Below are 27,460 nucleotides of genomic sequence, written 5' to 3' on the forward strand. Positions count from 1 at the left end.
CATGGATCTCTGCTGTTTAAAAATACCTGTGGCCACAGTCAGAATTTGCCAGGACTTTCTAACTACCTCTATGATGTTAGAAATGGACCCAGGTATGTGGGCAAGCAAAGTTTCATTCTGCAGAGATCACACGACTGTGTTAAATCCTGCAGGTTGTGGTTGAGGCTGGGCTTTCATCCCTCCCCTCACTCCAGATTGTTTGGCCTCACATTTTTTTCTAAAGGGAAAAAAAATTAAGATTTATTTCATATATATCAGTGTTTTGTTTGTTTTTGTCTGGCTGCATGCATGTATACCACTTATGTTCCTAGTTCCCCAGGTAAGTCAGGAAAATGCTTCGATCCCGTGGGATGGAGTTAGGATGGTTTTAAATCACCATGTGGTTGCTAACTCAGGTTCTCTGCAAGAATAAATGCAAGTGCTCTTAACCTGTGAGCCATCTCTCCAGACCCCCCAAATTATTGCGCTCTCTCTCTCTCTCTCTCTCTCTCTCTCTCTCTCTCTCTCTCTCTCTCTCTCTCGATTTCTGACCTGGAAGTCACTTTGTAGATCAGGTTGGCCAGGAATTTAGACAGCAACCTGTTTCCACCTTGCTACCTCGCAAGTGCTGGGGTTAAAGCTGTGTGGGCTAACTCAAGTATAACTTTTAACTTTTTTTTTTTTTTTAAGTTTTTCAAGACAAGATTTCTCTGTGTAACAGTCCTGGCTGCCCTAGAACTCACTCTGTAGACCAGACTGGCTCTTGAACTCACAGAGCTCTGCCTGGCTCTGCCTCTCAAGTGCTAGGATTAAAGGCGTGAACCACCCAAAGTGTAACTTTAGAGAACAGATGTAACCTTGAGTACACACTATTAGCTAGAAAAATGCTGACTGGGGAGGGGAGTTTTGTGAGGTGATGTCTTTTCTAATTGAAGATGGAACATCCTTGGTCTCATCTAAACTTTTTTTTTTTTTTTTAATTTTCGAGACAGGGTTTCTCCGTAGCTTTTTTTTTTTGGTTCCTGTCCTGGAACTAGCTCTTGTAGACCAGGCTGGCCTCAAACTCACAGAGATCCGCCTGCCTCTGCCTCCAGAGTGCTGGGATTAAAGGTGTGTGCCACCACCGCCTGGCTCATCTAAACTTTTGATAGAAAAGAGAACATTTCACTTACCTTTCCCACAATGCCTTGTGTCATGCCTCTTGCAGACTGGCTCTGGCTATCCTCCCCACCCCCATTCCATCACAGGGCAGCCGCAGGGCCCTCAGCGGTCTGAAGACAGTCATTCTGGTTTGCACCTGTAGCTTCGTGCCTTTTCTATCCCATGTCCCCCTACTCTGTGGCCATTCCTCAGGCCCCTCTGTGGGCTGACTGCCCTTCATCCAACTTTGCAGCAGGTCCCCAGTAAACATCATGTCCACCCCAGACACCCCATTATGTTGACAGCTCTGAAATCCTTGTTTGCCTATGAGCAGACTGGCCCTCTCTATTTAAATTTCCTAGGACTGGGGCTGGAGAGATGGCTCAGTGGTTAGGAGCCATGGTTGTTCTTCCAGAGGACCTGAGTTCAATTCCCAGTACCCACATGGCAGCTCACAACTATCTTTAATTCCAGTTCCTGGGGACCTAACACCCATGGCAAAATATCAATGTGCATAAAACAAAAATAAATGAAATTGAAAATTTCCTAGGATTGAATTTGACTGCCAGCACCCACATCTCCTTACAACTACCTCTGGCTCCAGGAATATCCACTGCCCCTGGCTTCCTCAAGCTCTGTATTCACATGAGTACCCCATGAGTCAATTTAAAAATGGACTAGAGATGGGGGCTGGAGCAATGGCTCAGCGGTTAAGAGCACTGACTGCTCTTCCTGAGGTACTGTTCAATTCCCAGCAACCACATGGTAGTTCACAAACATCTGTAATGGGATCTGATGCCCTCTTCTGGCTGCAGGGGATACATGCAGACAGAGCACTCATATCTTAAAAAAAAAAAAAAAGGAGTTCAGTCAGTGGTTGAGTACTTGCTGCTCTTGCAGAGTACCTGGGTTTAGTCCATCAGAGGATCTGATGCTCCAGATCTCTAATCTCCAAATGTACATACATAAACATGGGAACACACATACATACACAAAAATCCTTCGCTTGTTTCTGTTAAACTTTTGTACAGCTGTAATCCCAAGTTTCTGAGTTAGAGGCAGACCATGTTCCTGATGTGTAGCCCTACCCTGCAGTGACTGGCTAGCTAGGAGCATATTCTAAAATAATGATTTGTCAAGTCAGGCAGTGGTGGCACACGCCTTTAACCCCAGCATTCAGGAGGTAGAGACAGGTGGATCTCTGTGAGTTTGAGACCAGCCTGGATTACAAAGTGAGTTCCAGAACAGCCAGGGGTACACAGAGAAACCCTGTCTCAAAAAACAAACCAAGAGCCGGGCAGTGGTGGCGCATGCCTTTAATCCCAGCACTCGGGAGGCAGAGGCAGGCGGATCTCTGTGAGTTCGAGGCCAGCCTGGTCTACAAGAGCTAGTTCCAGGACGGGCACCAAAGCTACAGAGAAACCCTGTCTCGAAAAACAAAACAAAACAAAACAAAAAAAAACAAAAAATCAAGAAAAAGAGAGAGAGACAGAGAGAGAGAGAAAAACAAATAATAATTAGTCAAGCCAGAAATGATGTCCTAGCTGTAGGTGTCTAAAACAGGTGAATTATTTAAGCTTGGGAGTTGTGATCAGCATGGTCAGCATAGTGGCCTCATGTCACATACTAGAAAAATGATGTAAAATAAAAGTTAAGTTAGGTTGGAGAGATGGCTCAGAGGTTAAAAGCACTGGCTGCTCTTCCAGAGGTGCTGAGCTCAATTCCAGAAACCACATGGTAGCTCACAGCTGTAAAATTTGGTGTCCTCTTCTGCATGCAGGCATACATGCAGGCATACGTGCAGGCAGAACACTGTATACACAAAAAAGTACAATAAGCACACAAAGTCCATTGTTTATTATCAAGTGTCAGATACTGTAACTGCTACAGTTGTGTGGTTTTTTGAGACAGAGTTTCTCTGTGTAGCTTTAGCTGTCCTGGAACTTGATCTGTAGACTAGGCTTGCCTCTGCCTCTCCAGTGTTGGGATTACAGTTGTGTGCTACCACCGCCTGGCTTTACACTTTCATCTAAGATGCTAGGTTTATGCCACTGTGCAGGTCAGTGTGCAGTACGTTGGCTGTAGTCTGTTGTCAGTAGGCGACATCTCTCAGCATTCTTCACTTCATTATACTCTTAGGGCATTGCTGCTGTGTATTTGGCCCATCACTGACCAATCGCGAGGGTGACACATTGCTCTATTACAGTCTGCTTATGACTGTCACAGTGCGTGTTGCTACCTCCTGGCAGGTTCATCTGAGGAACACAGAGGCTTGTTAGTAATATCCATAATAAATGAATGCTGTCTGCCCAACCTGCCCCAAACCCATATTTTGCTTCAGATATCCTTGGTTGTACCTCTCAGTTACATACTGTAAAGCATGGCTTTTCTGTTCGAGCTGTCATTAATACATCCTTACGTTCTAGCTTTATTTCTGCTGTCATGACAAAACTGACAAAGAGCAACACAAGGGAGGAAGGAGTTTATTTGGCTCACAATTCCAGGCCGCAGCCCATCATTCTGGAAGGCAAGACAGACATTTGAAGCAGATAACATCTTACCCAGTCAAGAGCAGAGAAGTAAAATACATCAAAACTGCCTGCTGCTCACTTTTCTACTCCCAGAGATACACTTGTTTGAAACCCAGTCTTGTGGGCCAGAACAGCTGGAACACACCACTTCAGCTTGGAAGAGGTCACTGAATTTTCACCATTACAGGATTGGTCTTGATTTGATCAATGGGAAACCACAAGACAACAAGCAAGCAGGGTTTTTTTTTTTTTTTTTTTTTTTTTTTTTTTTTTTTTTTTTTGAACCAACCACAGTTAAAGTGAAGAGCCTGAAGTCTGCAACAGAAGCCCCAATCACCATCCTTTGAATGGGTCATTTTGGGGTCCAGGCATGATGACACACACCTTTTTAATTCCAGTACTCAGAAGGAGGAGGCAGGTAGCTCTCTGGGAGTTCAAAGTCAGCCTGGTCTACAAAACAATTTCAAGGCTACATGGTGAAACCTGTCTCAAAAACAAAATAAAACAAACAAACAAAAAAATCGATGATCTGATAAAATTATACCCAGAAAACAAAGATGATAAACATGGAAGTTATGAAAACGCCGTTCACTCTGGAGCCCTTGATGACTGATTGATTGGATTTCCCTTTTATTTATAGCAGTGTCAGACACAATGTCTTAGCCTTGGGTGTCTCATTAAAGTACAGCAAGCTGACCACCTGGCTTCCTGTCCTCACTTTGGTCCTCTGATTTCACATACTATAGTGTTTCACTGATTTAGCAAGAAGTGTTCAGGGGTGGTGGCTGTCAGGCAGGTCATCCTCTCTGAACACACATTGCTATTCCCATCCCACCCCCAATGCACAGGGCTGCCACACCACGAGTCCCGCCCATTCTCTCAAGGCTGTGTAACAAGGTCACTAAAATCCTACAGCCGGATGCTCCCAGAGGATGGCCCAAGGCAATGGCTCCTCCATCGATGTTGACCTACAGGAGGGGAGGAGATCAAGTCAGTCTTCTGTGGACACAAGCTAGCACCCCCCCCGCCCCCCCCCCCCCCGTTTGTCTTTGTCCTCTCAGGGTTATGCTAGCAAACCACCCTTTCAACTCCCACTGTCAAGCGTAGGAGTAAATACTGCTGATGCCCTTGTTTCTAGAATGTCCTATTCATTGTGAACTAACATGCTCAGTTCTCCTCTGTGAAAAACAACAAATAAGTCAACTGAAACTTAACTAGTATTTGTTCATCTCTTGCCAAGATAACCAGACCTGGGAAATAACCTCATTTGTTGGTTTTTACAACCCTAAACTTGGATTGTGCAAGTCCACTGGCAAACCACACAATTCATGTTGGTTACCTTCTCTGGGTTTAATCCAAGTTCCTTAGCTATTGCAACAGACACTGCTGCAAAGGCTTCATTAATTTCAAATAGATCGACCTCCTCCAGGGACCAGCCTGCTTTCATAACCTACAGGAAAGATGAACTGAAGTCGAATCATTCATTACTAACACAACGGTATAAACTTGAGGTGCTGGAGAGATGGTTCAGTGGTTAAGAATACTTGCTGCTCTATCATGAGGATGAGTTCAGTCCCAGAACTCATGTTGGCTAGCTCACAAACCCCTGCAACTCCAACTCTATGGCATCACATGCCCTCTTGTGGCCTCCAGGGGCAACTGCATGCTTGCACACACAATAATTAAAAAAGAAAAGATACAGTGATATACGTAATATCCCCCTCAGTGACACCCCTTTTAGGAAACTGCCTATTAAAGTAGGTGTGCCATGGTGGCTTCTGTCTGTAAATACAGGGCTGAGGAGGCCACAGTCAGCCTGCATAATGACACCCCATCTGAAACCACTGGCAGTATGGATTGTTTCTATCTGAGCCCGTGACATTTCCCTGCCCCCCACCCCAACCCCCGTGAAGCTGACGCCATTCAAAAGGCAGATGATATTCTCTAGGTAGATGTGGGGACACACACCTGTAATCTTAGCACCTCAGAAGCTCAGGCAGGACAGTATCTAAAATCATAGAGAGCAAGGCTCAGCCTCAAAACCAAAAGAATATACTCTAAATACCCCTTAACATAGGAAGTCTAGCCTGTTTTAAACACGAAACAAACAGCATCTGTTATGTGCAGGTAATACAGCACACTTGTATCTGACTTTTAAAAAACCTAGGGACTGGAGAAAGACCAGATGCACTTCCAGATGACCCATGCACGGTTCCCAATACTCACATGGCGGCTCACCATACAGCCTGTAACTCCAGTCCCAGGGGATCCGGCACCTCCACTGGCAGACATATATACAAGCAAGACACTCATGCACATAAAATAAAATAAAATAAAATAAAATAAAATAAAATAAAATAAAATAAAAAATGACCTGGGGCTGGAGAAAATGGTTCAAGAGGCAAAGTGCAAATGTCCCAAGGTCAATCCCCAGAACCCACACTGGGAAAAAATGATATGCTTGGTGGTGGTGGTGCGTGCCTTTAATCCCAACTTGGGAAATAGAGGCAGCTGGCCTACAAAGCGAGTTCCACAGCGAGAGCTACACAGTAAAAGCCTATCTTGAAAAACCAAACCAACCAAACGAAAGAACCAGGCATGGTGGAGCTCCTGGGATCACAGTGCTGGGAAGGTGGAGATGGGCAGATCTCAGGGCTGGAAAGACACCTAGGCTATCTCAAAAATACAGGGGAAGGGTGCAGCTAGTTGGTTTCACTCTGGAGCTCCCCAGGTCTCACAAGTCTAAGGCAAGAACAATTCCTGCAAGTTGTTCTCTGACTTCCACATATGTCCCAAGCCTACACACATACACAAACAGACACCCTGGACAAGCAAGTCATTCTTCAGTGACAGGGTCCTAAATCAGATGACCAGGAGCAGAAGAGAGGAAAGCCAAGGCAAGGATGTCTTGCACAAGCTATGTCTCATGCTAAGCAAGCTTTTTAATAAGTACAGCACCTTATATGCAGCTTCTAGGGGAGAATGGGACAATGGACAAAGTCAGCAGGAAGCTAACCAAGCAGTGTTGCACAAGTGGAACACAGGGCATCTTAAGTGAGCCACAGACCAAGCACACAGTGGTCTTGGGGCTGATAATTCTAGTCTCTTCAGGGGGAAAAACACAAGCTTCCTTAACTCCTTCAAGGTCTTGACTCCAGCTCCAAACTAGATCTTGCCACACATGTCCCTGGGCAAGGACACAAAACTAGGCTCCGTTTGTCCTATCAACTGGGCATCTGAGAAGCCTCAGAGTGGCCTGGCTCTCTACACACACACACAGACACAGACACACACACAGGTTTTTAAAAAAATAATTTACAATCTTCTATTTTGTATATGAGCATTTTCCTGTGGGTGTGTAAGTTCATCACTTACATGCCTAGTGAGGGCTACGGATTTTAGGAGAAGAGGGCCTAAATCCCTAGGGACTGGAGTTACAGACAGTTGTGCACTGCCATGTGGGTGCTGGGAATTGAACCCAGGTCCTCTGGGAGAGCAGTCAGTGCTCTTAACCACTGAGCCATCTCTCCAACCCTCATATACGTATGTTGGTTTTTTGTTTGTTTTGCTTTGTTTTTCAAGACAGGATTTCTTTGTGTAGCCCTGGCTGTCCTAAATAAAACTCACTATGTAGACCAGGCTGGCCTCAAACTCACAAATATCTGTGTGCCTCAGCCTCCCAAGTGCTGGGATTAAAAGCATGGGCCACCATGGCCCGGCTTTTTTTTTTTTTTAATGGAACAACAATGTGTCTCTCTACCTTCTCACAAACCCAAAGACACAGTTATATACACAAATATGTGACCCGAAAGTTAGGGAGAGAACTAAATTCACTTAAGGCCTGGGGAATACAATGTTTTCACAAAAGGCAAACAGCAAATAAAGGCTGGTAGAAGTAACAAGATCACGCATGTCCTTACACTTCGGAGTGGCAGTGGGAGGGGAGGGGCTTAAGAGGAGCTTGTACAGAACTGCAGTCAGCTGCCCTCAGAGCATCACCTAAGTCAAGGATGAGGTCCACAAAGATGAGGCCGACAGATACGCAGGTGCAGACAATGGTCTCAGGAGTTGGGGAAAGGAGGTTGAAGGCCCAGGAATACAAGGTTGCTCAAGATCGTCCTGAGCTACATAGTAGGTTTGAAGCAGCCTGGGCTACACAGAACTCTGTTACAAACACAGAAAACAAACAGCTGAAAGGCTACAGAGTAAGACTCACAGCTTGCTTTATGGCTGGAATTGGTCCTGCTCCCATAATGGAGGGCTCCACGCCAGCTTGTGACCAGGAAACTATTCTTGCTAAAGGTCTCAGCCTTCGACTCTCGGCTTCTGTCTTCTTCATAAGAACCACAGCCGCGGCACCGTCATTCATCCCTGTGAACAAGTGACTTGGTGTCTACAGTGCTCTTTGTCAGGTATGTGCCCAGGCCACCACCTTTTCCACCTGAAAGCATCAAGGTTGGCAAAGCCCTTGCCTGTGATTCATCAGACCGCACAGTGTACTTAGAAATGATCAAGGTCGCTGGGTGGCTGCAGCAGCGGCCTTTAGAACCAACCTTTGGGAGGCAAAGGCAGGCGGACCTCTGTGAGTTCAAGGCCAGCCTGGTCTACAGAACAAGTTCTAAGACAGGCACCTAGTCTGTTACACAGAGAAACTCTGCCTCGGAACGAAGGAACAAAGGAACGAAGGAAGGAAGGAAGGAGGGAGGGAGGGAGGGAGGGAGAGAGGGAAGGAAGGAAGGAAGGAAACGGTAAAAGTCAAGTTTAGAATATGATATTGACCACACAACACTGCAAGACTCTTCCAAAAGCAATGGGGAAGAGAGATGGAAGGAAACTAAAGAAACAAACCTAGGCCTCACTCATAGATACTGGGAACTTTCTGGAACTAGAAAAATATGAAGGAGGGCTGGAGAGATGGCTCAGTGGTTAAGAGCATTGCCTGCCCTTCCAAAGGTCCTGAGTTCAATTCCCGACAACCACATGGTGGCTTACAACCATCTGTAATGAGGTCTAGTGCTCTCTTCTGGCCTGCAGTCATATACACAGACAGAATATTGTATACATAATAAATAAATAAATAATTTTTTTTTGAGACAGGCTCTTTCTAGCCTTGGCTGGCCTGCAACTCCTTATGTATACCAGGTATACCAAGCTGGCTTCAACCTCACAGAACTCTGGTGCAATGCTGAAATTAATTAAATGAGTGCCTCACCATGCCTGGCAACTTTAAATTCCCTCCATTTCCTCGAGACAGGGCTTCTCTGTGTAGCTCTAGCTGTCCTGGAACTCACACTGTAGACCAGGCTGCCCTAGAACTCACGGCGTACTAGGATTACAGGTGTGTACCACCATTGGCCAGACAACGTCATAGTTTTATTCTTTCACACATGTTTAATCTAGATGTCAAGAAAGGAAATCACTTCATTAAGTATAGATTAAATAGCCAAGCATATAGAAACTATAAGCTTCCCCCTTAAACCCAGATTTAGGAATCATGTTGTGTAGAAAGACATATTCACTTGGTAGGCCTCATTAGTTGGTTCTTCCCTCAATGCCCTTCAGAAATCGAACCTGATGCATTAGCTGGGGTAACTGTTCCCGTCCCATCAGAAAGGAAGTAAGGTTTCAGCTTGCCCATGGCTTCCATGTTACTCCCATGGCGAGGAAACTCATCAATTTTCATTTCAGTAGAACCTGCAAAAAGTAAAACCAGTTACCTGGGATGAGTGCAGAGAAGGCAAAGTGCTGGGAATTGCTAGAATTACTGCATGCTACCCCCAATGAGAACTCTTCATAAGACAGTCTTGCTGTGTTCCAAATCCACAGCCCTTCCTAAAGACAGAGGTCATGCCGGGCGGTGGTGGCGCACGCCTTTAATCCTAGCACTTGGGAGGCAGAGGCAGGCGGATCTCTGTGAGTTCGAGACCAGCCTGGTCTAGAAGAACTAGTTCCAGGACAGGCTCCAAAACCACAGAGAAACCCTGTCTCGAAAAACCAAAAAAAAAAAAAAAAAAAAAAAAAAGACAGAGGTCATTTGAATTGTATGCACATGGGTTTGAATCACGGCATTCAGCTGACTACAACTGAGTGGCTCAGGACTGGGACAATCCACCTTCTATGAGCTAAGCATGAATGTCAGTTATGGGTAAGGGGAACTGTCTGCAGATTCGGAGTCAGAGCATGGACAGTACCTTAACATGATGAGTCTTTAAGGAACTAGAAAGACTGTTTAGTCTTTAAGGTTGCTTGCTATTCATCATGATGACCAGAATTTGCATCTACCTCCAGCAGTTCATAGGAACCTGTAACTCCAGTTCCTAGGGATCCAAGATCTTCAAACATTCCCAAGGGTATCCACACACATGTGCATATACTCACAGATACAGATAGACAGACATATGCACACACATGAAAATAAGGTAAAATAAATCTTTTGAGAATGTGCTCCCTTCAGAATGCGAGTGTAAGACACAAGATCAACTCTGCAGAGTAGATGCCCTTCCAGAAAGGTTTGGAGAGCTATTGTCCCCTAACGAACACAGACCGATGCTCCACTTCTCATGGAGCGCACTGCATACACACTGCAGCCGTGGACAGTTTGAAGATGACAGTTTCCCATGTGTCCATATCCCATGTAGACAGCACTTTCCAGCCAGGTGTGGTGGTGCACGTGTTATCCCAGCACTCAGCAGGCAGAAGTGGGAGGAGGCCAGCCTGGTCCACAGAGTGAGCTCTAGGCCATCTACACAGCAAGTCCATGTATCAAAACAGCATGCTGGGCAGTAGTGGTCACACCTTTAATCCCAGGACTCAGGAGAGAGAATCAGGCAGATCTCTGTGAATTTCAGGACAGCCAGGGCTACACAGAGAAACCTGTCTTGAAAAACCAACCAAACAAGCAAACCTAACAACAACAACAACACATCACCATCAACTCTCTCACATGCCGATGTGTGAAGTCTACACTTCTACAACTTGTAAAGCCCAAAGTTCACAAACAGCCCTCCATACCACCCTTGGGTGTCAGTCACGCCTACAAACAGGCTCATGTGTAGTGTGGTCTCCATACTCACCTTTCCTGGAAGACACCAGCACTGGCACGATCTCCTTGTCAAAGTGGCCAGCTTTCTGTGCATGCTCTGCCCTGTTCTGGGACAGAACTGCAACCTTGTCCTGGGCTTCTCTGCTCACTTGCCATTTTTTGGCTACATTTTCAGCTGAGGAGAAGAAAAGGAAAAAACAGCATTTCCAAGAGCTGGTTTTTTTTGGGGTTTTCTTTTTTCTTTTTTTCCCCGAGACAGGGTTTTCCTCTGTGTAGCTTTGGTGCCTGTCCTATAACTCACTTTATAGACCAGGCTGGCCTGGAACTCACAGAGATCTGCCTGTCTCTGCCTCCCGAGTGCTGGGATTAATGATGTGTGTTACCACTGCTTGGCTTCTCTCATCTATTTTTTTTTTTAATTTTAAATCAGGAAATTTAACATTGATACCATTTCTTGGCTTCTTCATCAAACCTTACCTTTTGATATAATATGACTTAAGAATGCCAGTTTAGCTGGTGGTGGCACACACCTTTAATCCCAGCACTCAGGAGGCAGAGGCAGGAAGATCTCTGTGAATTTGAGGCCAGCCTGGTCTACAAGAGCTAGTTCCAGCACAGGCTCCAAAGCTACACAGAGAAACCTTGTCTCAAACAAACAAACAAACAAACAAGAATAAGCCAGCTTGCTTGGCTCACAGCTAGCAGCAGGATCTCTGAGTATCAGGCTACTGCATTAATTAGGATCTGGTGCTCTTCACTGTAAATGCCTTTAGATCTTCAGACTACCTGTGCTCCTTAAGTTTGATATCTATTTTTCAATTTTAAGAAGATTTTTATTTATTTTACATGTGTGCTCGTGTCTGTGTGCACACGTGCAGTTGGCTAAGGAGGCCGGAACATGGCCTCAGATGTCTGGCACTGAGCCACCTGACATGGTTGCTGGGAACTGAATACTGGTCCTCTGAAAGTGCAGTAAGCACTTTTAAACACTGAGCCATCTCTCTAACCATGGCTAGATAGCTCCTCTCTTCTTTCACATTACCTTATGTTTCCTCACTGAATAATGGCGTGTTGGCACAGGTGGGAACCAGTTTATATTGCTCATGGATAGTCAGTGAGGCTTGGTGACCTTGGAGATGAAGTTTCTGTGTTGTTTTCTTTGTTTGAGTGCTTGTTTTGGATGGAGCCCAGAACACAACATATGTTGAACAAGTGCTCTAACCTGAAACTAGCTTCAGGATCTAAATTTTTAATGACCATCTTGGTGATGTTCAGGCAACTAGTATGAGTATCACTTGAGAAACTGGCTAGACACGAGGTGGCTAAGATCCAGGTAAGAACCATGACACCTTCCATGGTCTGCTGGTGTTATTTAGTTTCTGAGCTGTTGAATCCCTGTCTGACACATCCCCAAGACCTCCTTGCATTTGTACACACTGTCTCTTGTGCCTACACTCTTAGCCTTTTCCTATCACCCTATTCCTATGACTGGTACTTGTCATGGAACCTCAGTCATTGCTGCCAGCTTTAAAACAAGTTGCTTCACTTCTCAGGGTTTATTTAACTCACAGTCAAATGTTACTTCTGTTTAAAACTTTAGAAATATATAGATTTATTTATTATTGATGATTTTAGAGACAGGGTTTCTGTGTAGCTTTGGAGCCTGTCTTGGTACTTGCTCTGTAGACAAGGCTGACCTTGAACTCACAGAGATTGGCCTGCCTCTGCCTCTCAAGTGCTAGGATTAAAAGTGCTACCACTACCTGGCAAGTTATATTTATATATAGTAAAAATATTGATTTTTCAATTTTTCAATTGCTTCATCTGTCAACACAGGATACAAGTTGGGTCTCAACTTTCTTAATGCTGCAGCCCTTTCATACAGTTCCTCATGCTGTGGTGACTCCCAACCATAAAATTATTTTTGTTGTAACTTCATAACTGTAATTTTGCTACTATTATGAATCGTAATGTAAGTATTTGATATGCAGATGGTCTTAGGCTGCCCCCGTGAAAGGGTCTCTCAATCACCCAAAGGGGTAACAACTCTGCTTCCTTATTTAATGAAATGAGGGGGTTAAATCCAGAAGATTATAGCATTCTTCTGTGCCAAGGATTTACAAGTAGAGAGTATCGATGTACTCATTTCAGTTCCGCAGAGAGAAAATGTGTCTGTAAAGAGAGCACACTAAGGGACTGGAGAGATGGCTCAGCGGCTAAGAGCACCGACTCTTCTTACAGAGGTCCTGAGTTCAATTCCCAGCAACCACATGGTGGCGCACAACCATCTGTAATGAGATCTGGTGCCCTCTTCTGGGGTGCAGGTACACATGCAGGCAAAATACTGTATACATAAAAAACAAATAAATCTTTTTTTTAAAAAAAGAGAGAGCACACTAGGGAGAGCAGGCAGTTTAGAGCAGCCTGTATGCTGTCTCTCTGCTAGGCTTAGACCCTGTGGAACTTCCTAAGGATGTGGTACCTTCTACTGTCAGCTTCCTGGGCAGGATGAACCTTCTGGAATACAGTTTTCTTTTAAACATTTTTTAAAAAGATTTATTTATTTATTTTGTATATAGCATTCTGCCTGCATGTATGCCTGCACACCAGAAGAGGGCAGCAGATTTCATCATAGATGGTTGTAAGCCACCATGTGGTTGCTGGGAATTGAACTCAAGACCTCTGAAAGAGCAGCCAGTGCTCTTAACCTCTGAGCCATCTCTTCAGCCCTCTTTTAAACATTTTTTTTTGTTTATTTAACTTTATTTTTTTATGTGCATTGGTGTGAAGGTGTCAGATCCCTGTAGCTGCCATGTGGGTGCTGGGAATTGAACCCGGGTCCTCTGGAAGAGCAGTCAGTGCTCTTAACCACTGAGCCATCTCTCCAGCCCCCTTAAACATTTTTTTAAAAAAATATTTAATTAATTTAATTTTATGCTTGACTGTTTTACTTGCACGTATGTATATGTACCATATGCATGCTTGCTGTTCTTGGAAATCGGAAAAGGCATTGGATCCTGTGAAATCATTTTGTGGGAAGTAGGAATTGAACTTGGGTCCTCTGCAAGAGCACTAAGTGCTTTTAGCTGCTAAACCATCTCTCCAGCCCCTAAACTAGAGCTTTCCTGTCTACACATAACAGTCATTTTTTAAAAATATTTTATTATTTATTATGTATACAATATTCTGTGTGTATTCCTGCAGGCCAGAAGACTCCATTACAAATGGTTGTGAGCCACCATGTAGTTGCTGGGAATTGAACTCAGGACCTTTGGAAGAGCAGGCAACGCTCTTAACCTCTGAGCCATCTCTCCAGCCCAATAGTCATGTTTTTAAGGTTTTTTTTGTCTTTTGTTTTTGAGATAGGAACTAAATGTGGTGTATTTCTGGCTGGCATAAAAACTCACACAGTACTAAGAAGACTGGTCTAAAACTCACAGAGATCTGTTTGTCACTGCCTCTCAAGTGGAGGCTAAAGGTGTGTACCACGATGCCTGCCTAAGCTCTTTAAAAAAATTTCTTTTAATTTATTATTTTTATTTATGTGTATGTATGTTGGGCTGAATTAGCTTATGTACACCATGTATGTGTAGTGCCTGTGGAGGCCAGAAGGCATATGATCCCCTGAAACTGGAGTTACAGATAGTTGTGAGCCACATGATGTGGGTGCTGGGAACCAACCTCAGGTCCTTTGCAACAAGGCCAGTACTCCTGACCACTGACCCATCTCTCTGATAATAGCCATCATTACACTGGTAGCTCAGCCATGGCATCAGCAAAATGTGCCTTTCAGGACGTCACTTGCTGTCCATTCAGGTTCCTAACAATCTTCTATTACTGTCTCACTTTCTTGGTTTTATGACCTTAAAATCTGGTGAAACTCTGTCATCTTGTGGCTGCTTTGATTTGTCATCTACCCTCTGCCAGTGACAATGTGGACATACTGTCAGCAGGTGCTATAGGGAACATTAAAGACAGAATGAGTGAGTCACAGACATTTGGAAGGCATGACCTCTCTCTCCTTGCATGTGTGCAGGGTCCAGCCACTAAAGTCCGATGCTGATCAATGATATCTACAATTGTAACAAATTCTCTGGAATCAGGTCAAAATCAGACCACAGGCCATCTAGGGAAGCTCCTTGAGGTATTCAACACCACACATATTCCAGGACTCTCTGGGAGCTACTGTATGCCTTAGCTTCCTGACTAAAGCAGATGCTGGACAGGAGTGTAGCATGATGGTCACCAGACTCACAGCCTACACTATGAACCTCAAATCACACGCTCTTGTAAACCTTTTCTAAGCCAGTGTTTGCAGCCACGTCAGCCTTACCTGTGATGCCCATGTGATAGTTGTGAAACGCATCTGTAAGGCCATCACAGAGGATGCTGTCAGCCAGCGGCATCTCACCCATCTTGACTCCTGCTCTCAGGTGAGCCAAGTGAGGGGCCTGGAAATTGACGTGAGAACAGGTTAGTCTTGGTGGTCATTATCCTCTCCTTATGAATGGTCTGGACCTGACTTCCTTGTCGCGGCTGCCTCGACCAGCAAGGAAGACGCAATACTGGAGCTCTTCTTGCAAACAGTTTTATTCAGGACCTTGTTAACAATTGTAAAATCTCTCTCTCTCTCCCCGGGCAAAACCTCTCCCAGCCCTTAAATAGGCCTGGGCTACAAACCCTGGATAGCCACGTGGGCACGGTTCATTGGTCCACGCATACGCAAGCAGCTTGTGATCACGGGGTGATGATCGCAAGAGTCCGGACTTAGCCAAATAAGGAGTTATTTATCAGAGAGCACTCACTTTCGGGATCGTGGAGGGCGGAAGCCAGTGCCATCTTTAAGGTGCGGCTCCACACAGCTCTCTACACTTCCTCCCTCTTCATTTACCCATCAAGCCCTTCTCCCCACTACCTGCTTCCCCAGGTCAGGGCCTGAAACCTCTTGGTATTAGCAGACCATCCCATCTGCCTCCTCTTAGGAATATCTTCCTCTATAACTTGCCCATTTCCATTTCTCGCTCAAACCTGTCCATTCTGGGTTTTAATTTCTTATGATTCCACTTTTGTCTCCTAGATAGACAAGTATTACCTTAGGTGATGGCATAAAAACCCCAACCATGTACCTACTTTAAAAATGTTGTGTGTAAACTGGGCGGTAGTGGCGCAGGCCTTTAATCCCAGCACTCAGGAGGCAGAGGCAGGCAGATCTCTGTTGAGTTCGAGGCCAGCCTGGTCTACAGAGTGAGTTCCAGGACAGGCTCCAAAGCTATACAAAGAAACGCTGTCTCAGAAAATCAAAAAAAGAGAGAAAGAAATGTTATGTTTGTGCCCGAAGAGACCAGAGAAAACTGGATACCCTGGAGCTGGATTATAGGCAACTGCGAGGCCCCTGACTATGACGCTAGGAGCTGGGCGGGAGCACGTGTCACAACAGTACCAGCCCTCCACCACTCGCCATTGCTCCAGCACATCTAATGTCTGTTTGGACAGGAGACAGAAGACCCACAGGGAGAACAGTCAGGCTTCCAAATGAACTGAGAGGAGGGTTTCTGAACAGAAGGTTTTTCTAACTTCCAGCATACAAAGGAAAGAGTTAATAATGGACCCAGAGTCCAGAGAGGTGAGTCAATCATACAATGATATCTAGAAAAGTACAATTATATCTAGGAATGAATATGAAATAATTAAACCCATAATATCATATGATTATTGTTTATAAGACACAAAGAAACAAAAGCCATGCATTTAAGTGGCAGCTCTGGACATCAGTGTTCCCACCTCTAAATTGGGAATAACAACACTAATTGTTGGGAACAACACTGGTTTGTTGACCACACACAACAGCCCTAGGTCCAGGTCTGCACTGTAACTGCGTCTGACCAGAAAGACTCCATCTATTGTGTGTGACCTTTGGCCTCCCTCCTTCTGAGCTCACTAGGACTCTGAGGACTTCCAAGGTCAGCCCTGGAGCTGCTTCAACAGGAAGAAGATACTGCTCCACTGCAGTGCCAGCTTCAAGGACAGCACTTGGCAAGATGGAGCAGGATGGCAAACCTCCTGGAGAGGGGCAGCTCTCCATGACCCTTGGCCACGATCTTCCTTTTGATTTTTGAGACAAGGTCTTGCCGTGTGATCTAGGCTGGTCCTGAGCTTCTGGGCTCACGTGCTTCTCAGTCTCAGCCTCCTGAACGGCAGGGACTGGGCATGCGTCACCATGAGTGCCTTTTACGTGTTCTACCCTCCAGGAGATCAACAAAGTCTGGTCCCTGGGGTTCCTCCCGACCAAGGGCCATGGGCAAGAAGGTTAAGTGGCCACTTGTGACTGGACCCTTCCTCACAGTGGGAAAGCATAAAGACAAGCTAGTCTGTCTCCTGTTCCCCTCTGTCCTGCCCAGGTGCCTTGTGCTGTGTGTGTGGATCATGGTCTCGAGAATTTGTGTGTGGACTGTTCTGAGCTCTGGCTCCCAGTCTAAAGTAGAACACTGTCTGGGGTGTGCTATAACCTGGACTGATGATCTGTGTCTAGGAACAGGCTGCTCGAGCTGCACAGAATCCTCCCTGACCTGTTTGAGTTCAGTTGCCCTAGGACTTTAAGCTGTGGGGCATTGTTTCTAGAGTTCAATCCAATGTGAACTAGGGATTTTAAACAGCAGAGTTTGTGCGCTCCACTGACCACTCTGTTTAAAGAACATTTAGACCCATCTCTCCAAAAAAGGGTAGCATCAGCCCTCGTGTGGGCAGTGATGGGTAGATTTCTGTGAATTTGAGGCCAACCTGGAATACTTGGGGAGTTCCATGCCAGTCCAAGCTACATAGGACCCTCTGCAAACTCTGGGGGTGGGGGAAATAGCATGGTGGTACACACCTTTGATCCGTGTACTCAGGAAGCAGAGATAGGCAGATCTCTGAATTTAAGGTCAGCCTGGTCTACAAAACGAGTTCCAGGACAGCCAGGGCTACCCAGAAAACTCATTTTTAAAAACCAGTAATAAATGAATAAAAACAAAATGGGGAAAAAAGAAAAAGAAAGAAGTTTCAGTGAGATGGGTCAGTGGGTACAGGCAATTGCACCAAGTCTGATGACCTGAGTTCAAGCCCCACAACCCACCTGGAGGGAGAGCAGACTGTGCTCCAGCAGCTGTCCTCTGACCTCCACCTGCCTGGGGGAAGGGGCATGTGCCCACTTTATTTTATTTATTATCATTTCTTTTTTGATATTAAAGGTGTGTCCCACCACTTCCAGCCTCTATTATTGTTATTATTTTTAGAGAAGAGGAGAACGATAGCAGTGCATGATGGGAAACAACCTACCACAGTAATGAAAAACCTGACAGCATCTCAGGTGGCAATCTGGGGCCTAACCACGCTATCAGTCAGGAGCAGTTGCTCCATTGTTGGACTATCTAATAATATTCTCTGATAATAAGTAGAGGAGTCGAATTATAAATCTGGATGATTCACACCCTGGCTCCACTGCCTGGCTGATGAGCTCTTCTTCATTTCCCATCCAACCTGGAGAGCAATGGACATTCAGGCAGGGCTCCAGGCTGAGTCGTTTTCTGTGTCTGTCAGCAGCACACGCACCCTAGGTGACGAGGGCGTGAGCCTGTCTGCACTTACCTTGCTCATGTTCTCCATGCCTCCTGCAACCACAATGCTGGAGTCACCTATGGCTATGGACTGGGCCGCAAGGCACACGGCTTTCAGGCCTGAGCCACAGATCATCTGGCAGCTCCATGCTGGAACCGAGTAGGGGATTCCTGCACCCACACTGGCTTGTCGAGTGGGATTCTGCCCACAACCTGGAACAAGGAACACGGAGGCCTCTAAGCCATCAGGAGAAAGTAAAAGATGAGGGGACATGTGTGGGCTAAATGCCCTCAGGCAGCTAAGTTCTCACAGAGCACAGATGCCTGCTCCCCTCCCTCCCTGCCACTCCACCTGGGACAGATAACACCTTGTGCAACTCCTAGGTGTCTCAACGAGAGGCTTCCTCCTCCACAGGCAAGTTCCCTAAGCCTAAGACAGAACCTCAAGACCTTTCTCTAGAGGCCAGACTTTTCCTCCTACTCGGCAAGAAACGTAACTAAGACCAAGGGTGACAGCCAGTCACATGGCTGTAAACACAAGGCATAATTCCAACATGGGGAGCATTTACTCCCAGAAGCCTTGCATATGACGACGACACTTAGCAAGAAAAGAAAATTACTTAAAGAGGAGTACTGTGCATAAAAGCAATGTAGAAAATCATGCTGGTGTTTTGTTGTAGCTCACACCTGCAACCCCAGCATTCTCTTAGTCGAAGCAGAAGGTTCACAGTAAGTTCGAGGCTAGTCTGGGCTACATAATATTCAATTGAGACTTGCATGAACCATGAGCAGTTCAAGTCAGTCTGAACTACATAGTGAATTCCACGCCAAATGTACTACATAGTAAGGCCTTTTCTCAAAACATAAAAACTAAAGTTAAATGTATATAATAGAATTAGAACCAACAGGGCTGGAGAGATGGCTCAGTGGTTAAGAGCATTGCCTGCCCTTCCCAAGGTCCTGAGTTCAATTCCCAGCAACCACATGGTGGCTCACAACCATCTGAAATGAGATCTGATGCCCTCTTCTGGCCTGCAGGCAGAAACACAGACAGAATATTGTATACATAATAAATAAATAAATAAATAAATAAATAAATAAAAAGGGGGTGAGGAAAGATACTCCTTTAAAAAAAAAAGAATCAGAACCAACAAATGCCTTTCTATTGGCATATCCGTGATATCCTTCAGTTGGCAAAACCAGAACAGTTCCTTGAAAGAAGCAGAGAGTAGCAGTCTACTTCCTCTTGCCTGCATATCAACATGTTCCTTCTCCTGCACCATGTCTGCCTGCACGCCGTGCTCTGCCATTCTGGTAATGGACTAAACCTCTGAAACTGTAAGCTACCACCTCAATTAAATGTTTTCCTTAACAAAAAGGGAAAAGAAGCAGCAGAGAAGGGATGGAGTCAAAATTCTGAAATGCTATCATATCTGTCATTGTATGACGAATGGCAGAGTGGTCCCTCCTTTCCAAGTTTCACATATACCCACATCTATGACATTTCTTTGCTGTAACTACAGTTCAAGGGAATCCAATACCTTCTTCTGGCCTCCCTGGAAACCTGGCATGCATGCAATATACAGACACACATGTCGACAAAACAGCCATACACAAATATAAAAATAAATAAAAATAAATAAACATGTACACAAACACACACTTTTTTTAAAAAAAGAAAGAGCCAGGTGGTAGTGACACACATCTTTAATCCCAGCACTTGGAAAGCTTAGGCAGGCAGATCTCTGAGTTCGAGGCCAGCCTGCTCTACAGAATGAGTTCTAGGACAGTCAAGGCTACACAGAGAAACACTGACTTGAAAAGATAAAGAAATGAGGAGAACTACAAAACTAAACTTAACAAATACATGTCAAATATCTGTATTTTAAGAATCTCAAAAGCTCCAAAGTACTAAGCTTAGTATATATTCTTCTTTTTTCTGTGCAAGGTATTGAACCCAGTGGCATGTGCATACCAGCCAAGTGCTCTACAACATTTCCAGCCTTTCCTGGCTTTCCTTCTTAGGAGGGATCATCTTGCTAAGGGCTCATGCTGGCTTCAATCTCATGACCCTCAATTCATAGGTCTCAGAGTGCTGAGGTTATACTCATCATCAGCAAGCCAGGCAATATAAAACTTTTGTAAGCTGAAGCGACACTGTATGATCCCTCATATTCTAGTTAAAGTAAAGATGCAGTTTGACTTGTAGCAGGCTTTCTCACACCTCCAGCTCTCAAGTCATAACGCAGGGGCTTAATATTAGTTATGAATGCTTGGCCTTATGTATGTATGCATGTATGTTTGAGGGTGCCTGGTACTTGTGAAGCCCAGAAGAGGGTGCTCAGTTCCCTGGATCTGGAGGGAGGCTATAAACCTCCAAGAGAGTGCTAGGAACTGAGCCCAGGTCCTCTAGGAAAGCAGGAACACTTCTTAACGGCTGAGCCATCTCTTCAGGCTCTAAGAGAGGAAGACATGTTTTAGAGACACTTGTGTTCCTCAGTCTGTCAGACTACTGAAACAGTGACCCCCAAACTGGAAGTCCTCATAAATCCTGCGCAGGAGAAGGAAGAAGTTGAAGCCTGATAGCAGGCAGAGGTGGAAGCTACCTCTTAGAAAAAGATCTCGTGGGCTGGAGAGATGGCTCAGAGGTTCAGAGCATTGGCTGTTCTTCCAGAGGTTATGAGTTCAATTCCCAGCAACCACATGGTAGCTGACAACCATCTGTAATGAAATCTGGTGCCTTCTTCTGGTGTGCAGGCAAACATGCAGACAGAACACTGTATACATAATAAATAAAATCTTTTTTTTTAAAAAATGATGCCGGGCGGTGGTGGTGCACGTCTTTAACCCCCAGCACTTGGGAGGCAGAGGCATATAGATCTCTGTGAGTTCGAGGCCAGCCTGGTCTACAGAGAGAATTTCAAGACTGACCCCATAGCTACTGGGAAACACTGTCTAGAAAAACCAAAGAGGAGGGAAAGTGCTTGAGCTGGGCTTGGGTAGTGCACTCCTATCATCTCAGCACTCAGGCGGATCTCTGTGGGTTAGATGCCAGTCTGGTCTACGGAGCAAGGTCTGCCACTCAAATAAACCCTGCTTTTTAAAAAAAAGATTTCACACACTTTGACAACTTGTCAGATCACTTTGCTAAAAAGACCCAGGTGATGGGTCAATAGTGGGTGTGGCCATAACTTGACTATTTAAAGTTTACTCTCACATCTGGACCATGAAGATGGATGTGAGGGCTCAATGGGTCTCTTTGCCTCATTTCCCAGTTTAACCAAATTAAATAAATTTCCTGTGACTGCCCATTTTCTATCCATTTTGCTATTCCAGGTTTAATATTTGCTATTATGAATAGGTGCTGGCTGAACCTGGCTTGAGGTAATAATTGTGACATTAAGTTTGGTAACAATGATACTTCATTTTATATATATATACACACACACACGTGTATGTGTATACATGTACATATACATATATGTGTTATCAAATATTATTTTAAGGTGTGCTACTTTAGTTGATGCTCTGGAACATTTGTTTAATGATGTAAAGATGTGTTTGATTAAATAAAATTCACCTGCTATCAGAAGGCCAAGTCAACAACTAGCTGACAGGAAGTGGTAGGAAGGAGCCACGTGGAGAAGCTTTTTAAGGAAGGGTAAGGAGAGGCACTTTTGGAGAGACAGGAGAAAGAGGTAAGCTACTAGCTATTCAGCCTCAAACCTTGAATCTTGAGTTAACCTTTAGAGGGACAGAGATTTAGTTAAGTTCCTTTAGTAGCTTTGAAAGAGTGGGTGCCTGAGGGAACAGAATTCCCTCAGGCCCTCGTGGCCTGTTCTCTGCAGGTGGCAGAGTTGCAATTGCTGATTAGGACAGCTATGGATTAAGAGATAGCAACAATTTAGAAAAAGGACAACATATACAGATGTTGCAAAATCCAGTGAGGGGATTGGAAATGAAAACAATCCCGGCTCCAAGTATTTCAGACATGGAATAGTCAGCCTGCACACCTGCAGATGGGCAAGGTCCCAGGCAGAGTAAGAACAGAAGTCGGTTGTGAATACTAACAATTAAATCTCTACAATCAGTTCAGATGTATGCCGAGGGACATAGAGGATGGCAAGACGGTGAACTAGTGATTTCACGCATGCTAACCACATACGTCACCACTGAGCTACACACCCAGACCCCATGTCAATTATCAACACGGAATGGTCGGGGTCACTGGCCTACAACCCAGCAGGAAGCAGAGGTACAGTGAAGGTGTTCTCAGGCCCTCCGGTCTCCCTCCAGGAAGTGATTAAGCTCCCACGGGTGAGGAACAACCTATCTCGTGACAAGTGGACAGGCACATACCTGTTCTGCTACAGCCATCCTTCCTGCTGCTGGCACAGTGCCAGGCCCACAGCTTTGATCGAATGTGTGGCATTTTAGGGGTGCGGGGGAGGGTCATGCGTACTCTCCTATGCACCAGGCTGGCCTTGCTTCTAACAATGCAAAGGAGGCACAGGTCGGTGGTCTGGGATCACTCAGGGAAGAAGCTTGTAAAGGAGGAGGGGCAGGACTCCTGGCACAGGGAACTCTAAGACAAGAACTGTCCGGTGGTGTGTGTGTTCGTGTGCAAATAAATGGTGTATTTCTATGAGCCCGACCTGTCCTGGGGTTACTGAGGAGTTACCTGCCGCCAAAACGTGCCCAAATATGACCTCGGACACCTCTTCTGGAGCCACCTTGGCCCTCTGCAGGACTTCTTTGATGACAGCTGTCCCCAGGTCGTGGACAGGCACAGTAGACAGGGCGCCATTGAAGGAGCCTATGAGGAACGGGGGAGAGAGACGGCGTGTGAACCGAGGGAACACTGAGGACGGCAGAGGAAGAGGATGGGGCCACATGCTTTCCGTGCAAAGACAGCTAGCGCCGGGTGGGCACAGGCGATGGGGACCTCGGGGACAATGCCAAGGCCTGCCCGGAACCCCTGCTCAGACCCCTGGCTCCCGGCCCCCACCACCACGGCGTGACCGATGGTGCTTGGCAGAGCGGGCCAATCACGGATCAGGAGAGAGAGCGCGTCCCATAGGCAGCCAATAGGTGATCCCGGCAGAGCGGTGGCTCTATGGCAAGGAGCCAATCGCAGCGCGAGGGGCGGGGCCACGGGCGAGGCGCGAGGCACAGGTCCGCGGAGTCCGCGGCCGGCTGGCCCGCCGCCCCCCTCCCCGTCACGCGAGCCCGGTTCTCGGCGCAGCTGCCCGGGCGAAGGGTCGGGGGCCGATGGGTCGGGACGCTCACCTATGGCGGTCCGCGCCGCAGAGACGATGACCACGGGGTCCGAGCCGGCACTCATCCTGTCCCTCCGCTCCCTGCCAGCTGTCAGCCGGGCGCAGTTTGCGACTGAGGTAAAACTTCCTCCAGTCGCGTAGGCCGGGCTGGGGGGCGGGGCTGGAGCCTCCCCGCCACGCCCCCACGCGCCTGCGCGACACGCTGGGCGGGCCCAAGAGCCGGAGTAGGGTGGGATGAGGACCGGTTGTCTAGGATGGGGTGGGGTCAAGGCACCCGGGTGTTTCTGGTTAGCGTGGTCGTAGGCGATCCGGGGATGTTGGGTGGACCTGGAGAGTCTGGGGGTGTGGGAGAGCGATGTGCTGAGCCGACGGTCTAGGAGTCTGCGGTGGCGTCGGGGGTAAGGGTCTAGGGTGTCTTGGGGGGTCTTCAGGCGACACATCCCGGGAGCCGCCTAGCCTTTCCTGGGTAGGCACCTCCCGCCCCTTCTGGGGGTCCTCAGCGCTGACAGCTTCTGGGCGCGAGGCCTCTTTACTAAGAGAGATCCTAAGGGGAATGGATCGCTCTGTTTCAAATCCTTTCGGAGTTGCTACTCAGCCATAGTCATTCTGTCGGACCCTCTACTTAGCTGTCTTCCTTGTGTCATTCATGCCTTTTGGCGACTCCCTCTGGCCACCCTCGCCCCCCGTCCAGCCCCTGGCTCTCATGCTTCATTTTTAATACATTTTTAAAAGATGTATTTATTTTTATTCTGTGCATATTGATGTTTGTCTGCTTTTTTTTTTTTTTTTTTTTTGTCTGTGTACTGCGCGTGCATGCAGTGCCCGAGAGGCCAGAAGAAGTTGTTGGATCTCCTGGGGCTGGAGTTACTGACAGATGTCAGCTGCCCTACTGTAGGTCCTAGGAACTGAACTCCGGTTCTCTGGAAGAGCAGTAAGTGCTCTTAACCCCTAAGCCATTTCTCCAAACCCCCAAAATAATAAATGATTTCTTCCTGGGAAAAAAAAAGAAAAATAAAAAACCTGTCCTTCTTTTCTCCATTCATTACTTTTAGCTTGCATCTGGCCCATGGGTAGCTCTCAGTAGACAGCTGCAAGGTCCTACAATAAGCGCTTCTCGGTGTTGCTGCTGGTCAGTCAACAGAAGCATTTAGCTTCTTGAGATTTTCTCCTTTGCATACGTGTCTGTGCCTAGTGTCTGCAGAGGGCAGAAGAGGATGCTGGGTGCTCTGGAACTGGAGTTACAGAAAGTTGTGAGCTACCATCTGGGTGCTGGGAAACAAACCCAGTTCTGTGCAGTAGGAGTAAGTACTCTAACCACTGTGCCATCTCTCCAGTCCCCTATTTCCCCACAACCCTGGCCACTCTTTAGTCTGTTTAGTGAACTTACTCTGACTGCCTCTTGACCAATTTTGCAACAGTTCCCGGCAAGCACTGTGTCCACCCCATCACTTCAGTTACCACCCGTTATGTTGACAGCTCTGAAATCTTTTCTCTAACTGTGTTGCCTATGAGCAGACTGGCCCTCTCTATTTAAACTTCCTATAAAAATATCAAATTTATCACATCTAATCCAAAGTCATATCTATCTCTTCCTCTGTCTGAAGACAGCAAGTGGTGTATCCTTCTTTGGCAACGCTAGAAATTTCTTTTTTTTTTAACATTTATTTATTTATTATGTATACAATATTCTGTCTGTGTGTATGCTTGAAGGCCAGAAGAGGACACCAGACCACATTATAGATGGTTGTGAGCCACCATGTGGTTGCTGGGAATTGAACTCAGGACCTTTGGAAGAGCAGGCAGTGCTCTTACCCTCTGAGCCATCTCTCCAGCCCCCTAGAAATTTCTTGAATCAACTTAGATTTTACTTCCTCCAGGAAGCCTTCCTAAATCCTATAAGAGCTGGTGTCCCTTCAGATTTTATACCTAATCTTATCTTTCTACTTAAACATATAATCCTTAGTTTCTGGTTTCCTCTATTACGGTTATACAAAATATTCTTGCTCCCTTCTTATACTGTTTTATTCTATATGGCTAGTACATTTTAGGCAGTAAATCAGATGAACACTAGTATATCCCTTATGTTCTACGCATGAGAATAAATGGATATGAGCTAGGTGGGGTGGCACAGGCCTATAATCTGAGCATTTGGAAACTAACAGAGGAGGGTCAGGAGTTCAAGGGTAGACCGAGCTACATGAACATTTTTTTTTTTTTTTACTTTGTTTTGTTTTTCAAGACCGGGTTTCTCTGTGTAGCAGTTCTTGCTGTCCTGGAACTCACTTTGTAGACCTTCCTGCCTCTGCCTCCTGAGTGCTGGGATTAGATGTGTGAACCACCATGCCCGGCCTTGTGGTTTTTTATAAAAAGAACATGGTTCTGTGGAGTTATCTCAGTGATTAAAGCATTTGTGCGAACGAGAGGATCAGGATTTGGCTTCCAAGAACTCACATAGATGTTGAGTGAATATGGAAGTCCACCTATAACTCCAGTCTCCCAGGGTCAAGGTGCCTAGTTACATAGGCTGTATTGTTTAGCTGTTGGTTTACTGATCGATCATGTCTCAAAAGTAGATCAATTAAGAAAGATCTCTGACACCAGTCTCAGGCCTCCACACATAAACACCTGAAAGTGAGTAGTGTCAGGTGGTGGTGGCGCACACCTTTAATCCCAGCACTCGGAAAACCAGAGGCAGGCGGATCTCTGTGAGTTCAAGGCCAGCCTAGTCTATAGAGCGAGTTCTAGGACATGCTCCAAAACTATACAGAGAAACCCTGGCTCAAAAAAACAAAAAAGATGGAAGGAAGGAAGGAAGGAAGGAAGGAAGGAAGGAAGGAAGGAAGGAAGGAAGGAAGGAAGGAAGGAAGGAAGGAAGGAAGGAAGGAAGGAAGGAAGGAAGGAAGGAAAAGAAAAAGTGAGAAGGAACGTATTCTTTTAGGGGCAAGGTTTGTATTCACTTGTCTCCTGCCTGGAGGCTCTGCCTGGAACCAGCAAAAAATCTCAAGAAGCTAACTGCTTCTGTTGACTGACCAGCAGCAACACCGAGAAGCCCTTGTTGTAGGACCTTGCAGCTGTCTACTGAGAGCTACCCATGGGCCAGATGCAAGCTAAAAGTAATGAATGGAGAAAAGAAGGACAGGTTTTTTCTTTTTCTTTTTTTTCCTAGGAAGACATTATTTATTATTTTGGTTTATAGTTCCAAAGGGATAGAGTCCATCATGATAAGAAGGCACAGCAACAGGCAAAGGAAACATGACTTTTTTTTTTTTAATACACTATACATACAATGTTCAGCTGGCATGTACATGCCAGAAGAGGGAACCAGATCTCATTACAGATGGTTTGTGAGCCACCATGTGGTTGCGGGGAATTGAACGCAGAACCTCCAGCTCAGAACTCACTTTTGTAGACCAGGCTGGCTTCAGATTCAGAGATTTACCTGTCTCTGACTCCTGCGTGCAGGGATTGATGGCATCCATCGCCCTGCTTTTTTTTCCCCTTAAATATTGTATTTTAGTGTATGTCTGTGCATTCCACGTGTGTAGCCTGTGAAGGTGAGGGGGCTTCAGATCCCCTGGAACTGGAGTTATAGATGGTTGTGAGCCACTTTATGGATGCTAGATACTGAACCTGAGTTCTCTGCAAGAGCAGTAGCTGCTTTTCACTAAACTATCTCCCCAGCCTCTGGAACAGTTTCTTTAATGATACCTAGATTCATATGGTGCTAGGCTAGCAAAAGAAGGAAGAATTTAACAGTGCCACAGACAGTTTGTCCTTGCGGTCATTCTAGGGTTGTTTTAGGAATAGTTACTGGAGTTCAATTATCAGAACAATGCTGTTTTGTGAATACAGGACAAGCGTATCTGTTGAAGTCTCTTTAGTAAGCACTTCTACACA

The 27,460-nt window shown here is 45.9% G+C and overlaps 1 protein-coding gene across 1 annotated transcript; it reads right to left on the minus strand.

The window, feature by feature from the left end:
* Positions 1-3,304: 3,304 nt before the first annotated feature.
* Positions 3,305-23,709, minus strand: LOC130870315 (acetyl-CoA acetyltransferase, cytosolic). Its single transcript, XM_057762985.1, has 9 exons — positions 23,574-23,709; positions 22,966-23,100; positions 18,316-18,497; positions 15,026-15,143; positions 10,724-10,867; positions 9,222-9,344; positions 7,867-8,021; positions 4,990-5,100; positions 3,305-4,618 (listed from the first exon to the last, which is right to left on the minus strand). Exons 1-9 carry the CDS (start codon positions 23,626-23,628, stop codon positions 4,448-4,450), a joined length of 1,194 nt encoding a protein of 397 aa, XP_057618968.1. The 5' UTR covers positions 23,629-23,709; the 3' UTR covers positions 3,305-4,447.
* Between the last annotated feature and the right edge of the window lie 3,751 nt (positions 23,710-27,460).

The sequence above is a fragment of the Chionomys nivalis genome, chromosome 2 (genome assembly GCF_950005125.1).
Source record: "Chionomys nivalis chromosome 2, mChiNiv1.1, whole genome shotgun sequence".
Lineage (NCBI taxonomy): Eukaryota > Metazoa > Chordata > Mammalia > Rodentia > Cricetidae > Chionomys > Chionomys nivalis.

Excerpts from the sequence above, each read along its gene's own strand:
- LOC130870315 (XM_057762985.1), bottom strand. The coding sequence starts at position 23,628 with ATGAGTGCCGGCTCGGACCCCGTGGTCATCGTCTCTGCGGCGCGGACC. Across the intron at positions 15,144-18,315 it reads GCATGGAGAACATGAGCAAG|GCCCCTCACTTGGCTCACCT; the intron begins GTAAGTGCAGAC and ends GTCAATTTCCAG. Across the intron at positions 9,345-10,723 it reads GCTGGTGTCTTCCAGGAAAG|GTTCTACTGAAATGAAAATT; the intron begins GTGAGTATGGAG and ends TACTTTTTGCAG.